At 42.4% G+C, this 15,128-nt stretch overlaps 1 protein-coding gene across 2 annotated transcripts in view; it reads right to left on the bottom strand.

Moving 5' to 3' along the window:
* Positions 1-15,128, bottom strand: part of ANAPC1 (anaphase promoting complex subunit 1) — a 37,290-nt gene that overhangs the window by 5,791 nt on the left and 16,371 nt on the right. For both annotated transcript variants that reach the window (XM_014962504.1, XM_014962505.1), the window contains exons 25-40: positions 12,529-12,755; positions 8,341-8,459; positions 7,561-7,832; positions 7,011-7,245; positions 5,853-5,944; positions 5,549-5,683; positions 5,302-5,384; positions 4,725-4,803; positions 4,057-4,131; positions 3,310-3,386; positions 2,987-3,077; positions 2,842-2,895; positions 2,361-2,554; positions 1,889-1,975; positions 1,244-1,361; positions 287-364 (exon numbers count right to left, since the gene is read on the bottom strand). In XM_014962504.1, the coding sequence (XP_014817990.1) occupies positions 287-364; positions 1,244-1,361; positions 1,889-1,975; positions 2,361-2,554; positions 2,842-2,895; positions 2,987-3,077; positions 3,310-3,386; positions 4,057-4,131; positions 4,725-4,803; positions 5,302-5,384; positions 5,549-5,683; positions 5,853-5,944; positions 7,011-7,245; positions 7,561-7,832; positions 8,341-8,459; positions 12,529-12,755 (2,016 nt within the window). The remainder of the gene's footprint in view (positions 1-286; positions 365-1,243; positions 1,362-1,888; positions 1,976-2,360; positions 2,555-2,841; positions 2,896-2,986; positions 3,078-3,309; positions 3,387-4,056; positions 4,132-4,724; positions 4,804-5,301; positions 5,385-5,548; positions 5,684-5,852; positions 5,945-7,010; positions 7,246-7,560; positions 7,833-8,340; positions 8,460-12,528; positions 12,756-15,128) is intronic.

Raw genomic sequence — 15,128 nt, 5'->3', positions numbered from 1 at the left:
GCTTTGCCTCTCCTGCAGTGAAGCTTTCTGGCACAGGGAACTCCCCACCACACCAGATCTTGAAAAATGTTATGATCAAGACCAAAGAGAATGGTGTGACATAATTTAACAGGTGCTTCATAGAGACAGAGTTGCCTTCAGAGCCATTACTATGGGACAACTTCATCCAGAGTCTGACTAAGGCTGGACAGGGAACCAAAGAGAAGTCACTAAGTCTCTGTCGTTGCACTGTTTGTGACACAAACCGGGCGATTAAATTCCTTATTAAAACAGAGACTTCCTTTACCTGCTTCAGTAAGTGAAGCTCTGGAAGAAGCGTGGGTGCCATCAGTTCCTCGGTGGCTTCTGCGTACCACTGCGTGCCCTTCAAAATGCCACCAGCATTCACATATTAGTAAAGCTCATTTTCATGGGAAAAGACAGACAAGAAGAGACAACATGCATCTCATTTATCACGACTCCATTAGTAGAAGTCAGGCAGTTTCTGTTCCTGAGTTCTGAGTAAATACATGACTTAGCACTGACTTTAATGTCAGGAAATATGAGCCTAAATTAAAGGTATATTTCCAATGGATGGATCACCACATAACATTGTGCAAGTTAGGTGCAGTTCAGCTGCAATCTGAAGGCTTGGGAAGTAAACTATGTTATGAACGTGCAGAACTCTCTGCCAGAACCACAAGGGATCCATGCTGCACCTCTTCACCCCCAAAATCCCAACAACCCTTTCTTTAGTCCTTTCATGAGCACCTCATGTAAGTCTCATGTAAACCTGTATAAAATAAATCCTGCAAAGGACTCTTCCCCCAAAGGACACACAACGCAGGCACCAACGATAAACATCAAGTTGCCCATTTCAGCAGAATTAGAAGACTTTTAAATCCACATATGGTTCCAACCACCTCCGTGCCTTTGAAAGTCCTTCCTCTTTAGAAAGAGGAGAACTATGACCATGGGTCAGTCATGACACACTTGACTGTTTGAAGACTTTGCGGTGCCTTTTACTGGTCCTGTATTCTGCTCACATGTGCTTTGATGTCACCTTGAAAGGTGTGAGTGGGCTGAGTACAACCCTTCAATTTATTTGCGTAGAATTTGGCTTGTTTCCACCACAACTTGAAACAAACCCAAGGCTGCTGGCCACAACAATGAAAACAGCGTGCCTTTGGTCTATCAGAGTCTTCAGTTGTCTCCCACACCTTCTCAAAGGCCTTTGCTCCTTATTGCCTCCCAGACACGTTACCTTGTATGTAACCTCTATCAGCGCGTAACAAGGAGTGTTTGAATCCACATCAATGGGTGTTAAGAGCCTTGGTTCTGCTGCCAGCACGTACAAGTGACGCAAAGCCTGAAGGTGGTACCTGTGTGTGGAAATGAAGAATCCAGCACTGCGCAGAACAGGCAGGGAATAACCCCCAAGTGCCATACTACACACAGCTCAATACCCAGATACAGATGTCAATTAAACTAAAGAGAAATTTGTAGTAACATAGTAGGTTTCTTTTTTTCTTTTTTTTTAACGTGTATGGGTTACCTAACAGAACAGGACTTAATGAATCGTAACCAAAACTGATTAAGAGTCATAAATGGACAGATCTTGCATGAAAACTTTCAGCTGAGCAAACTGGAAGACAAGTTTGTCTTCAAGTCACAGGAGTACAATGTGGAGACTCAGGAAATCTGCTTGCATTTCCTCACCGATCAAAGATTACCACCATCATCTTGTATCTTATTTTTTCTGCTTTCCACCTTTTTTTTTTTTTTTAAACCTTCAAAAATTTATTTACAGAGTGCCTAGGTAAAAATTCTAGATTGTTTGTCTCTAGATAACCTCTGTTGTAATAAGATGATTTAGCTTAAGGAAATGTGAACCCCAGTAAACCCTTACCGATTGTCTGTGCTGTGAACAGGGAAGTGAGGGTACAGAGCACAAAGCAGAGCAGCAATTGAAGAATTTGAAGTGCTCAGTGAATATCTGTAGAAAAATATTATTTATTAATTTCAGTGCTAACGAAGGGTGGGCCCTAGCAAAGGTTTTCTAAATATTCTGGTGTCCCAGGGAAGGGAAAGACAGTAGCAAAGTTCATACAGGCAAGGAATTTATGAATGTGTTCCTACAGGAGTCAAAATAAACAAGTAGCAGTAGGAAATAAACACCAGCCAGAAACATTCCTATGGTATTCAAGTAATGCAGTATCCAGAAAACAGGACTTTCTTTTGCAATAGAAAACATCTTTATGCATCGGTATGTTAATTTAAAAAAAAAATAAAAAAAAATAATCAAGTAAATTGCACACTGCTCTCGCTTTTGCACAAGAGGTGAACAAAGACAAAACATGCCTTTGGAAATGGCAAGTTACCTTCCTCCTCCCAGAAAGAGAAGCCCCAAAGCCATGTGGTGAGCCAAGTGGAACCCATAGTTCATCTCTCCGCCCGTCTTCTTGTGCATGAAACGGCAAAGCTGAAGGACTTTCAGGTTTCCAGAGCCAGCCATCACCATTGCCAGAGAGAGCAGCAAGACACTCAAGCATGTTTCGAGATTATAGTGACCTGTCTTCAAGCAGAACAGGGAAGGCATTATTACACTTCTGTGGTCAAACACACGCTTCTGGTGGGTCTAATGCGCCGCTTTCTACCCCAGAGTTCGAAAACCACATTCCGCAGAAAAAGGGAGAGTGGAAAATTAGCAAAGTCCTTAACAAAAATGATTCACAGCCCTGTCACATTCTACAAATAGTCTGTAATATAGAAAAGTAAAAGGGATGGTTTTGTTTCCACTAAGGTTTTGGTGAGGGTCACACTAAGCCTCCCTTTCTTGAGAGAAAACCAGAGACAACTTACTATTGAAGCTGTTGGCGCTGACAAACACTTCAGGAAATCTGTTGCATATTTGTACTGGAAAGAAAATAAATGCATACTAAATACAGATACAAAAGATAAGCTACAGCTCTATGGAAAGTGAAGGGAAAAAATGAGAACCTCTTACCAAACACTTAAATGCTGCCAGATTTTCTGAACCAGCAAATCGAAATCCCAGTGACAAACACGCTCCAGCAATGATGTAGACATGAGCTTGCCTAATAAGCAACATAAACAGGAAATGACTAAATGTTTCTCTTTTCCTCATCTGAATATGCAAACTTCTTTATAATTAAAGAAAAAAGGAAAATTGAAAAGAAAACCTTATCCTTTAGAGAAAACGGAGAATAAGATTTCCTAAGTATCAAGAGAGAGATTTTTTTTGCATACTGATATCTCTATGAAGAGTTCAGCTGCATTTTTCAGAAGAATTTTTTAAATGTTACTTACGCCAGTGTTTCTAAACTCAGGTCTTCAGATGACGGCAGCTCTGTTGCATGAAGAGATATACTGTTTTCCCTTATGATCTAAAACAAGTCCAGGGAACCTGATTAATTAACTGAAACTCTGGGCATTGAAGGCATAAGTGATACAAAACAGGTTTGTTTCACAGGCATAAAAAAGCTGGGGTTTTTCCACATGCTATTGCTCCATTGTGCTTCTGATCCAAAAGGGACACCTTTCAATGCTCCTGCATCTGCTCCCTTAAAGATTTCTAAAACAATGGCAAGACTGTGTCAGAAGCATGATGTTACTGTATCTACTCAAATATGAGAGAAAGCAGAACAGGATGAGACCTCGAGAGGCTAGGCAGTCCATCAGCATCCTGGATTTCTACTAGGTATTTATCTAAGTTACTTGTAATGCTCAACTGAAACCTCTTTACAGCAATTCTGCACCTGGCTTCAGGCTTGGGCAACGTGGAGGAAAGTTTAATCCCTTTCTCTCTCTGGCATCATTTTACATCTTGAACAGTTGCATCCCTCCTCAATCTCCTCCTCTCTAGCAGGACAGGATGGCAGTTTGCAGTGCTCCCACAGAACAGTCCAGGAACCCAACGTAACTGTCACCTCCGTTATGTGGACACAATTAACAGATTTTCTTGCACACCTCATGAGACTAAGGAAATGTTCACATGCAGAACAATTCAGGGAGATGTAAAATTGGGAAGTAAACACATTAAGTGTAAATACCTACTTGAGGCACGTTGCTATTAACCCACTTGGAGTTGGGCAAGATGTCATCCCACAAAATGAGGCATCGAGCCAAGGTCTAAAAGAGTGAGAAAGCCAAAACATAAGGAAGAAAAAAAAAAACCCAGCACAAACAAACAGTATTTTTTTAATGTACTAATTGTATCCAGAAATGCAGACAATCCACCTACACACTAGCAGCTTCTTCAGAAGGCTGTTTCTCAGCCTTCAAAAAATAAAAGGGATTTTGTAATTTATGTTGAGATGCAAATTCTGCTTGCAGAAAAAGAACTACAGAATAAATCCTTGCAAGCTCTGTATCTTTAGCTAATAAACTGAGATGAAAATTCATTCTGTACTTCAACAGCTGCTAAGGCCTAACGTTTTTTATCTGTGAAATTAATTTGGGAAAAGCTACGAAAAATTACCTAAACATTTAACATTCCACACAAAATGTCTCATTCAAGTATTTCTCAATACATTCTGTCTCTAGTGCTTCACGACAAGCAAGCTGATATACTACAAGCAGAAATTTTTTGAAGGTATGAGTTTGGCTGGCAAGCAACAGAGTTACCAGCTATCTAAAGGATTCTACTTGATGGGTATCTGGGCTGGATTACAAACTGAGGAAAAAAAATAGGCTGAGAAATGAATCAAAAAAAAATATCTTACCCTCAATAAAAGGAACTCTGGTTTTACAAAGTCCAGCAAATACATGGTATCTGGTGCTTGAAGCCAGTCAGCAATTGATCTGCAACACACAGTACAGGAACAGAGTTTCCAGATCATATTTCAGCAAGGCACAAAATTGAGCAAGCCACACAAAACAGAGCCAACATTACCACAGCTTAAACTCTGTCTGAAGAATTGAGCAAGCCACACAAAACAGAGCCAACGTTACCGCAGCTTAAACTGCTGTCACAAATTACTGCAAAATGTCTGAGCAATTCCAAGGTTAATACCTGTTATTAGTCTTTAGGTAGATCATAGCAAGTGCAAGTGTGGCACCTGGACAAGTAACGTCCACGTTTATGGTGTCTCCCTCCTGTGAAAACACAATGCATACTTTCAGGCCAGCTGACCAAGGCAGCAACAGCCTCTAGTGATGTGTACATACAAAGCCAGCGGGTACATAGAGACACACACACCTCTCAGACTTGTAGCTATTGCTATTTTCAGCTTAACTCATCAAAAATCAATCATCAACGCATGTTACTGCAAAATGTCTGAGCAATTCCAAGGTTAATACCTGTTATTAGTCTTTAGGTAGATCATAGCAAGTGCAAGTGTGGCACCTGGACAAGTAACGTCCACGTTTATGGTGTCTCCCTCCTGTGAAAACACAATGCATACTTTCAGGCCAGCTGACCAAGGCAGCAACAGCCTCTAGTGATGTGTACATACAAAGCCAGCGGGTACATAGAGACACACACACCTCTCAGACTTGTAGCTATTGCTACTTTCAGCTTAACTCGTCAAAAATCATCAACGCGTACCTTGATTTGGTAACTGGGAGACTTGTGCTTCTCTCTGTGCATTCCTGCCTGGAATCGCCTGTGACCCCCAACCATGTACTGGTAAAGCTGCTCGGGAACATTGAGGTCTGACATGCCTATCAAATTGCTGCCATGCTAAGGAAGAGAAGAAGAAATAACATGGAAGTGCCTTTCCTACGTGAGAAAACGGAATTCTTTCGGCCAAAGGCAGTTGGGAGTCAAGGATTAAACAGCTCTTATCACCCCACCCCAATATATAATGATTCTTCTGCTAATAGCAGTTAAAATGAAGAGAGGCACTTACCCCGAGGCAAACCATGCCTAAGGCTAGCCCAGATGCCAGTGAATAGGACTCTCTGTCTGTGCAGTACTCCATTTCTGGGCCAGGGGGTCGTCCTGGAGAAAACAAAACCAGTGAAATTAATCTTTTAAACTTCCAGTTAAGCAAACATTGTTTAATTAGGCACTACATGCCTAACGAAATGAGAAAACCCAAATAGTATCTGTCCCTTCTCAGCAAAGTCAGGAATGTTCTGAGTGGACTTACAAGTATTTGTTACTTAACCCATTCATCATCAAATGGCAAACCCCTCCAGGTGCAGTATATATTGCTAAATGATATGTTTGGAGTTCATAGAGACGGTGAAAATGCCATGTTACAACTGTGTACACTCTTAAGACCTCTCAGAGTTCAAAAGCTGTCGCTAGAAAAGATTGCATGTATCAAATTACTAGAAACAGACACGATTTCAGCCTTAAGATTTATCCCTTTCTCTAATAAACAGTAGTCTCTTAACTAAAGTTACATATAAACATAAATAAGAACCCGATACAAATAAAATCAGAAGAACTATGCACAGAGTGAGGACACAATTCAGGTAAGAAATTTACGGTTCAGAATCAGCTACTCTTTAGAAGGACTTAAACAAAATTCACCACAGAATTTAGGACATGATGGCTGTACTTCCACCACTTTAGAGCACCAAAAAGACTGCCCTTGCGAGAGGAAAGCAATTTTTTCTCCACCCAGTGCCTCCGTATCTGGTTTCTACAGTGGCAGCTATCTCATGGACAGACATGAGACACAACAAGTGTCTGGGAAGCATCAGATGTGTTGGGTATACAACTGTGCAATAGATCTGCTCCAATGCTATAGAGGGTCAAGATCTCCACAGACACAGGCAAGAGGAATGTGTAGTTACTGAAGTCTTTTTACCAAGTAGCTGGCAACCCCAGAAATCCCAGAACCAAATGATTGTTCTATGCTATACAAACATACAGTTCACAGTAACTTCTCTGAAAACAGAAGACGGGGTTTGGAAAACGAGGGGTGAATATTGCGGTGGCAGAAACATAGCTAAAAATGTTAAAATTCTCAGCTCCCTGATGCACTGTGCAAATCATTGACACATTGCGATTCTCCCAGTCCTCATCCCATTTTTTTTCCAGTGTTGGCACCTACCTATTTCAGCCAGCAGGACCTCAGCTGTGTGTCTGTGAGCAGTGCCCTGATAGACAAGGCCTATTCCTATCACAGCAGCCACCTGCACGTTGTGAGGGACATCCAGCTCCGTGGACGTTGGTGGCAGGAGGGCAGGTATGTGGATGCTCAGGAGGCGTGTAATGGCCATATCCATTGTGCCCAGCTTGGCAGCAGAAACACCAAGCAAGAGTCCAATGCTTGTCATCTCATGGCCCTGGGAAACGAAACAAATATCAGCAACCAAAGAAAGCAGACATCCTCAGAAAAGGAAAAACACTTGTCCCAGTGTTCCATCTCAATGAGCTGTGCACAATATGGAAAGATTAAGTGAAAATACTACTGAAAATCTTTCAAACAGAAAAAAAAAGTCCTGTGCTACTAATATTAATGAAGGAACTGTGATATCCTCACACACCAGAAAACTTCCAACTCAGTGCTTCAAAGAAATATGTTGACTTTTCTTTCTTATTTTGTTTAAATAATTCAAGTCCTATAGATATTTCTCTTGGTTTCTTACGAAAGGTCTCACCTTTGTTAGGTAGTCATGTATATTGAGTGTAGCAAGTTTTGTGAGGTGCCCGTTGAGACCCAGAGCCATGAGGAAGCCTGCGTATTCATTTGCTAGTTCGGCAATTTTGGGCTTGTTATAAACAATCCAGGCAGAGTCTATCTGTGAAGCAGGTGCTATCTTCAGGCCAGCAGCCACCCCGTTGTGAAAGCTGGCCCAGCAAGCCATGTTAGGAGGCACATCGATATTCCCACTGTTCAGATCAACAGTGGTGTTCCTAGGAGGAGCTCGGCCTGCCCACAACAAAAATCATTAAAAGCAATTAGGTGATTCCAAACTGCTTCAAAAACACCTCTCAACTTCAGTTGGGTGCTACGTGAATAAACACTGACAGCACATTAGGTAAGGCTTCTTATCCGAGACAGCATCAGGTATATTCAGGCACATCAGAAGGGAGAAAACACAGTATCCTAGATAAACGAGCAATGTGGACTTGCATGACTCCAAGACGGGCCAGCTATCAGGCAATTTTTTCACTTCTCTTAGAATATATCTGTTATAAAGTCTCAATGTTAGATAGTAACCAATAGTGACCATTCCAGAAGAAACAGCAAGCAGCAGATTCAAAGCAAAAAGAGTCACATCTTCACAAAAAGCACGCTTAAGCTATGAAACTCTCTGCAGAAAGACACTACAAAAACTACAAGAGGTTCAGGAAGAAACAGGATAACAATGGAAAGAAACTCCATCATGTTCCGTTAAACACTGAATTTCTTTGGAAGAAAACACCGTCCAACATACCAGTTAGGTTCAGCTTAGGGATGGGTAACTGCTCTGTTGGGACAGGGTGGTATGAGAACAAAGTGAACATTCCTCGTCCAACAGGTAGTGCCATGGTTCGCTGGCACAGCTGTAACAACCTGGTGGGGAGGTGAAAGGAAAACCAAGCCAATTGCTTAATACAGAACATTTTTCCAAATACATGATATAAAATGAACCTACAGACAACAGGCACTGGCATTTTTTTTCCCTGACTACGAGGTAACACGTTCTTTCCTTTTTTGGTAGGCCACACTTTTGAATTAAATCTTTGGTCCTTGAAAGATTAACCTCAAAGATATACTTTAGCTGACAGCAATTTGAAACTTGCCACTATTTTTCCCTTAAAGCTAGGTGCTTGTTAAACAAATCTGCGCTACGGACAATTTAGCGGCCATATCAGAAACAAGGCGAAAGGAGAAAGCAAAAAGAAAGGTGATTGCCGTATGGGATCTTGCTATGACTAGTGATCACATCTAGTAATAACCTAGGTACAGAATTAATAATGTGCTTCCAAGAATGCTGACCACAATTCTCTACGATTTACTCTGGAAACACTTTCTAGACTTGTCAGATTACTCAGCTTGTTAGGTAGGTCAGACAATGATCTGATACATTCCTTTAGCTTTTTAGCTTCCTGCTTCTGCAGAGTGCTTTGCATGTTAATGATGCTCTGAAGTCTGTTTTTTTCCTTTTGTTTGTTAAAGAAGATACATTTAACACCCTCAAAATAAGTGAATAAAGAAGCAGGAAGGGGGTAATTGTGAGGCAGCTGGGTATATAACAGCTCTGATAGAAGATTTCAAAATAGACAGATATGAGCCAGTGAATTTGCTTTCTGTAGAATGTAAGTGAATAAAGAAGCAGGAAGGGGGTAATCGTGAGGCCACTGGGCATATAACAGATTCTTCTATAACATATAGAAGATTTCAAAACAGAGACGAGACAGTGAATTTGCTTTCTGTAGAATAAATGAGGTCCCCTGACCCAAGCCTTACCTAGACTTAAGATAAGGCCTGAACAAAGGGTTCTCTAGTTTTAGTCAGGGGATGGATGATGTTTTGTTCTCTACAGAGGCATTTTCTCTACAGAGTAGGTCCTGATTCTATTTCATACTTTTTAGGCAGAAAAAAAATATGCTACAATCTGCTTTCATTCAAACTCTAACTGGTCTCAACATGGGGTTCACACTAACAATCTTTCCCATATGCTCCTCCGACCCAGAGAGCCCTCCAACTCGAATAGAAGCAGAGTTTCAAAGACTTGGATTATGAAATCCAACCCTCTTCTACGTGTCCTTCACTCAGGCCTGCCTACTTTAATATTCAGTTCAGACTAAAATAAATCGCACTGTTTGATTAGACGCAATTAAGCCACCAAAAAATATTCAAACAACTCAGCTCAAACCACTTTTCACCTGAGTGAAACGCTAACAAAATACTGCTAGAAATGGAGAGAGCGTTTACCGGTTTTCCTTCTCTTCTATGTATTCATGGTCACTAGCTTCTGGCATCTGCACCACATTGACACGCACAGGACGGGCACTCTGGAGGAGCCTGCGCACTTCCTGCACCCGCAGATCCTCGCTCCATATCAGCGACATCACCTCCTCGTTCATGTCATTCATCCCATCCTCATCCTCTTCGGATTCGGTGCCGGAGGGAATGTCAGAGGACAGCACTGGGCCCACAGACTACACGGGGAAGAGAAGGGAGAGAAGCCATTTCCAGCAGTGCACACGGATACTGAAAGCTGTCAGAAAGCCAGCAAGCACCAGCACCACAATTACCTGCACTGAGACAGGTCTGTAAATAGACTGAGATGTGTGCAATCATGAATGATGGTGTTCACCCACTCCTTACGTTCACTTAGAAGGCCATGAGGATTTTCAAACATTGTCATCAACTTTTTTTTGCGCATCTAAATGGGATAAATAACTATCAAGGCAGGAGGAGATGATACCTCAAATACATCAAAGATGTAGCAAAGGCTGTTGAGCCTTGTCTTTTTGTCTCCTCAGAGCCTCCTCTTCTCCAGGCTGAACAACCCCAACTCTCTCAGCCTGTCCTCACAGGAGAAGGGCTCCAGCCCTCTGATCACCTCTGAACCTGTTCCAACAGGTCCACGTCGTTCCTGTGCTGAGGGCTCCACAGCTGGACACAGCACTCTAGGTAAGATCTCACCAGAGTGGAGCAGAAGAGTAGAATCACCTCCCTTGCCCTGCTGGCCACACTATTGGTGATGCAGCCCAGGATGCAGTTGGCTTTCTGCATTTTTCTGCATTTCAGTGCACATTGCCAGCTCATAGTGAGCTTCTCACCCACAAGCACTCCCAAGCCCTTCTCCTCAGAGCTGCTCTCAAGCCATTCTCCACCCAACCTGTATTTGTGCCTGGGGTTGCTGTGACCCAGGTGCAGAACCTTGCACTTGGCCTGGTTGAACTTCATGGGCCCACTCCTCAACCCTGTCCAGGTCCCTCTCGATGGCATCCCTTCACTCTGGTGTGTCAACTGCACCACACAGCTTGGTGTCATCAGCAAGCTTGCTGAGGGTGCACTCAATGCCATTGTCCATGTTGTCAACAAAGATGTTAAACAGCACTGGTCCCAGTACTGACCCCTGAGGAACACCACTCATCACTTGTTTCTACTTGGACATCAAGCAGTTCACCACAACCCTTTGAGTGCAGCTGCAACCCCTCTGAGTTAGGGGTTAGTTATCTTGCTTTCAAAACTATTTCTTGTTTCAGAGAGACACAATTATTACGATGGCTATGACAACGTGTTGATTTTTTTTCAAGTTCAGCAGTGAAAAACAGAAACCTAGATGAGCAGTTTGATCTACATAAAATGGAGGTTAAACTCTGGAAGGCACAGACAGTCCCCTGGTGACAGCCTGCTTTTAGAAGTGCCAATACCTACTGACCTTCAACTCAATCAGGGCTGCTGTTTCACACATTCTGTTCATAAACCTGTGTTATTTTTCTAACCATTGATGTTTTCATGAATCATGGCTTTAATTTGGATTCCCCCAACCAAAAACCTTAGAAAAAAAAGCTACATATTAAAATAAAGTCAGTCTGCATGGTAGAAAATTCCAAATGTTTGTTGCTGTCAGCCAACCTGGGTTTCATCATGGTACCAGAATGTTTTTTGAACTTCCACACTGGAGCTACATGACCAGAAAAATAGCAAATAATGTACTGAAGTCTGGTTTTTTTCCTTTTGTTTGTTAAAGAAGATACATTTAACACCCTCAAAATAAGTGAATAAAGAAGCAGGAAGGGGGTAATCGTGAGGCCACTGGGCATATAACAGATTCTTCTATAACATATAGAAGATTTCAAAACAGAGACGAGACAGTGAATTTGCTTTCTGTAGAATAAATGAGGTCCCCTGACCCAAGCCTTACCTAGACTTAAGATAAGGCCTGAACAAAGGGTTCTCTAGTTTTAGTCAGGGGATGGATGATGTTCCCCTGACCCAAGCCTTACCTAGACTTAAGCCCTGAACAAAGGGCTCTCCAGTTTTAGACAGGGGATGGATGATGCTTTGTTCTCTACAGAGGCATTTTCTCTACAGAGTAGGTCCTGATTCTATTTCATACTTTTTAGGCAGAAAAAAAATGAAGATTTCAAAATAGACAGATATGAGCCAGTGAATTTGCTTTCTGTAGAATGAATGAGGTCCCCTGACCCAAGCCTTACCTAGACTTAAGCCCTGAACAAAGGGCTCTCCAGTTTTAGACAGGGGATGGATGATGCTTTGTTCTCTACAGAGGCATTTTCTCTACAGAGTAGGTCCTGATTCTATTTCATACTTTTTAGGTGGAAAAAAAAAAATGCTACAATCTGCTTTCATTCAAACTCTAACTGGTCTCAACATGGGGTTCACACTAACAATCTTTCCCATATGCTCCTCCGACCCAGAGAGCCCTCCAACTCGAATAGAAGCAGAGTTTCAAAGACTTGGATTATGAAATCCAACCCTCTTCTACGTGTCCTTCACTCAGGCCTGCCTACTTTAATATTCAGTTCAGACTAAAATAAATCGCACTGTTTGATTAGACGCAATTAAGCCACCAAAAAATATTCAAACAACTCAGCTCAAACCACTTTTCACCTGAGTGAAACGCTAACAAAATACTGCTAGAAATGGAGAGAGCGTTTACCGGTTTTCCTTCTCTTCTATGTATTCATGGTCACTAGCTTCTGGCATCTGCACCACATTGACACGCACAGGACGGGCACTCTGGAGGAGCCTGCGCACTTCCTGCACCCGCAGATCCTCGCTCCATATCAGCGACATCACCTCCTCGTTCATGTCATTCATCCCATCCTCATCCTCTTCGGATTCGGTGCCGGAGGGAATGTCAGAGGACAGCACTGGGCCCACAGACTACACGGGGAAGAGAAGGGAGAGAAGCCATTTCCAGCAGTGCACACGGATACTGAAAGCTGTCAGAAAGCCAGCAAGCACCAGCACCACAATTACCTGCACTGAGACAGGTCTGTAAATAGACTGAGATGTGTGCAATCATGAATGATGGTGTTCACCCACTCCTTACGTTCACTTAGAAGGCCATGAGGATTTTCAAACATTGTCATCAACTTTTTTTTGCGCATCTAAATGGGATAAATAACTATCAAGGCAGGAGGAGATGATACCTCAAATACATCAAAGATGTAGCAAAGGCTGTTGAGCCTTGTCTTTTTGTCTCCTCAGAGCCTCCTCTTCTCCAGGCTGAACAACCCCAACTCTCTCAGCCTGTCCTCACAGGAGAAGGGCTCCAGCCCTCTGATCACCTCTGAACCTGTTCCAACAGGTCCACGTCGTTCCTGTGCTGAGGGCTCCACAGCTGGACACAGCACTCTAGGTAAGATCTCACCAGAGTGGAGCAGAAGAGTAGAATCACCTCCCTTGCCCTGCTGGCCACACTATTGGTGATGCAGCCCAGGATGCAGTTGGCTTTCTGCATTTTTCTGCATTTCAGTGCACATTGCCAGCTCATAGTGAGCTTCTCACCCACAAGCACTCCCAAGCCCTTCTCCTCAGAGCTGCTCTCAAGCCATTCTCCACCCAACCTGTATTTGTGCCTGGGGTTGCTGTGCCCCAGGTGCAGAACCTTGCACTTGGCCTGGTTGAACTTCATGGGCCCACTCCTCAACCCTGTCCAGGTCCCTCTCGATGGCATCCCTTCACTCTGGTGTGTCAACTGCACCACACAGCTTGGTGTCATCAGCAAGCTTGCTGAGGGTGCACTCAATGCCATTGTCCATGTTGTCAACAAAGATGTTAAACAGCACTGGTCCCAGTACTGACCCCTGAGGAACACCACTCATCACTTGTTTCTACTTGGACATCAAGCAGTTCACCACAACCCTTTGAGTGCAGCTGCAACCCCTCTGAGTTAGGGGTTAGTTATCTTGCTTTCAAAACTATTTCTTGTTTCAGAGAGACACAATTATTACGATGGCTATGACAACGTGTTGATTTTTTTTCAAGTTCAGCAGTGAAAAACAGAAACCTAGATGAGCAGTTTGATCTACATAAAATGGAGGTTAAACTCTGGAAGGCACAGACAGTCCCCTGGTGACAGCCTGCTTTTAGAAGTGCCAATACCTACTGACCTTCAACTCAATCAGGGCTGCTGTTTCACACATTCTGTTCATAAACCTGTGTTATTTTTCTAACCATTGATGTTTTCATGAATCATGGCTTTAATTTGGATTCCCCCAACCAAAAACCTTAGAAAAAAAAGCTACATATTAAAATAAAGTCAGTCTGCATGGTAGAAAATTCCAAATGTTTGTTGCTGTCAGCCAACCTGGGTTTCATCATGGTACCAGAATGTTTTTTGAACTTCCACACTGGAGCTACATGACCAGAAAAATAGCAAAGCATTTAATTCTTAGCAGCCCTGTGGGAAAGCCCTCTTTCTATGCAAGATTTATGAAATCCTCGTTTAAGATTCTGTCCTCCCCTGTTGATTCACATGACACAAGTGATGCACAGGACCACTGACAAGAATGGCAAGGACAGCATAGGTCAGGATGCAACAGAGTACAGCCACAATCTGCTTGCCCTCCACTTGCTTCAGACAAGGCTGTCACTCCACCTGAAGCATCGTTCATTTTATTTTTAAGGAGTTCGGCAGAAATAAGCTTTCCTGCAGAATATACACTTTCCTTATGGCCTGACAAAATTATTTGGACATTGATCCTAAGGTGGGGCAGCATATTCCTCTTTTCCATCTTTCATGTATGAGAGATTAATTTAAAAGATAACAAGGCAAGTGATGACAAATATTGCTAACATAAATCTAGGAACAAAAAACCTCCATACCTCTCTCTAAACTGGTCATTTTTCCTGTTCTATACCTCAGAATGTCAGCAAGCTGAAACATACAGAATCACAAAAACTAGATGGAACACAGGGGCTTCCTAAGGCTCACTTGTAACACATGACACCAAGCAAGTAAGTTAACAGTTCGATGAATGAAAACCAATTTCTTCTGATAAATATGCACTAAATCTCAATACATAACTGCACCACCCATACAGCTAGCGTCCGTTTTGAAACAGGAAACTCCACCCTGCCCTCCTGAGAAATGACAAACAATTTGGTGTTTGAAGATCACTTTATCCTTTTAAGGCAACATATATTCGAGGCATTGTTAAAAAGTGATAAAAATCAAATTTATCATCATTTTAAGATTCAGTACTGTTACAGCTGGGCAAAACTTCACCAGCAGAAAATAAAATGGATTTT

The sequence above is a fragment of the Calidris pugnax genome, unplaced genomic scaffold (assembly GCF_001431845.1).
Source record: "Calidris pugnax isolate Ruff unplaced genomic scaffold, ASM143184v1 scaffold147, whole genome shotgun sequence".
NCBI classification, from domain to species: Eukaryota; Metazoa; Chordata; class Aves; order Charadriiformes; family Scolopacidae; genus Calidris; species Calidris pugnax.
Note: the sequence above shows the minus strand (reverse complement) of the source record. Positions and strands in the feature narration are given on the sequence as shown.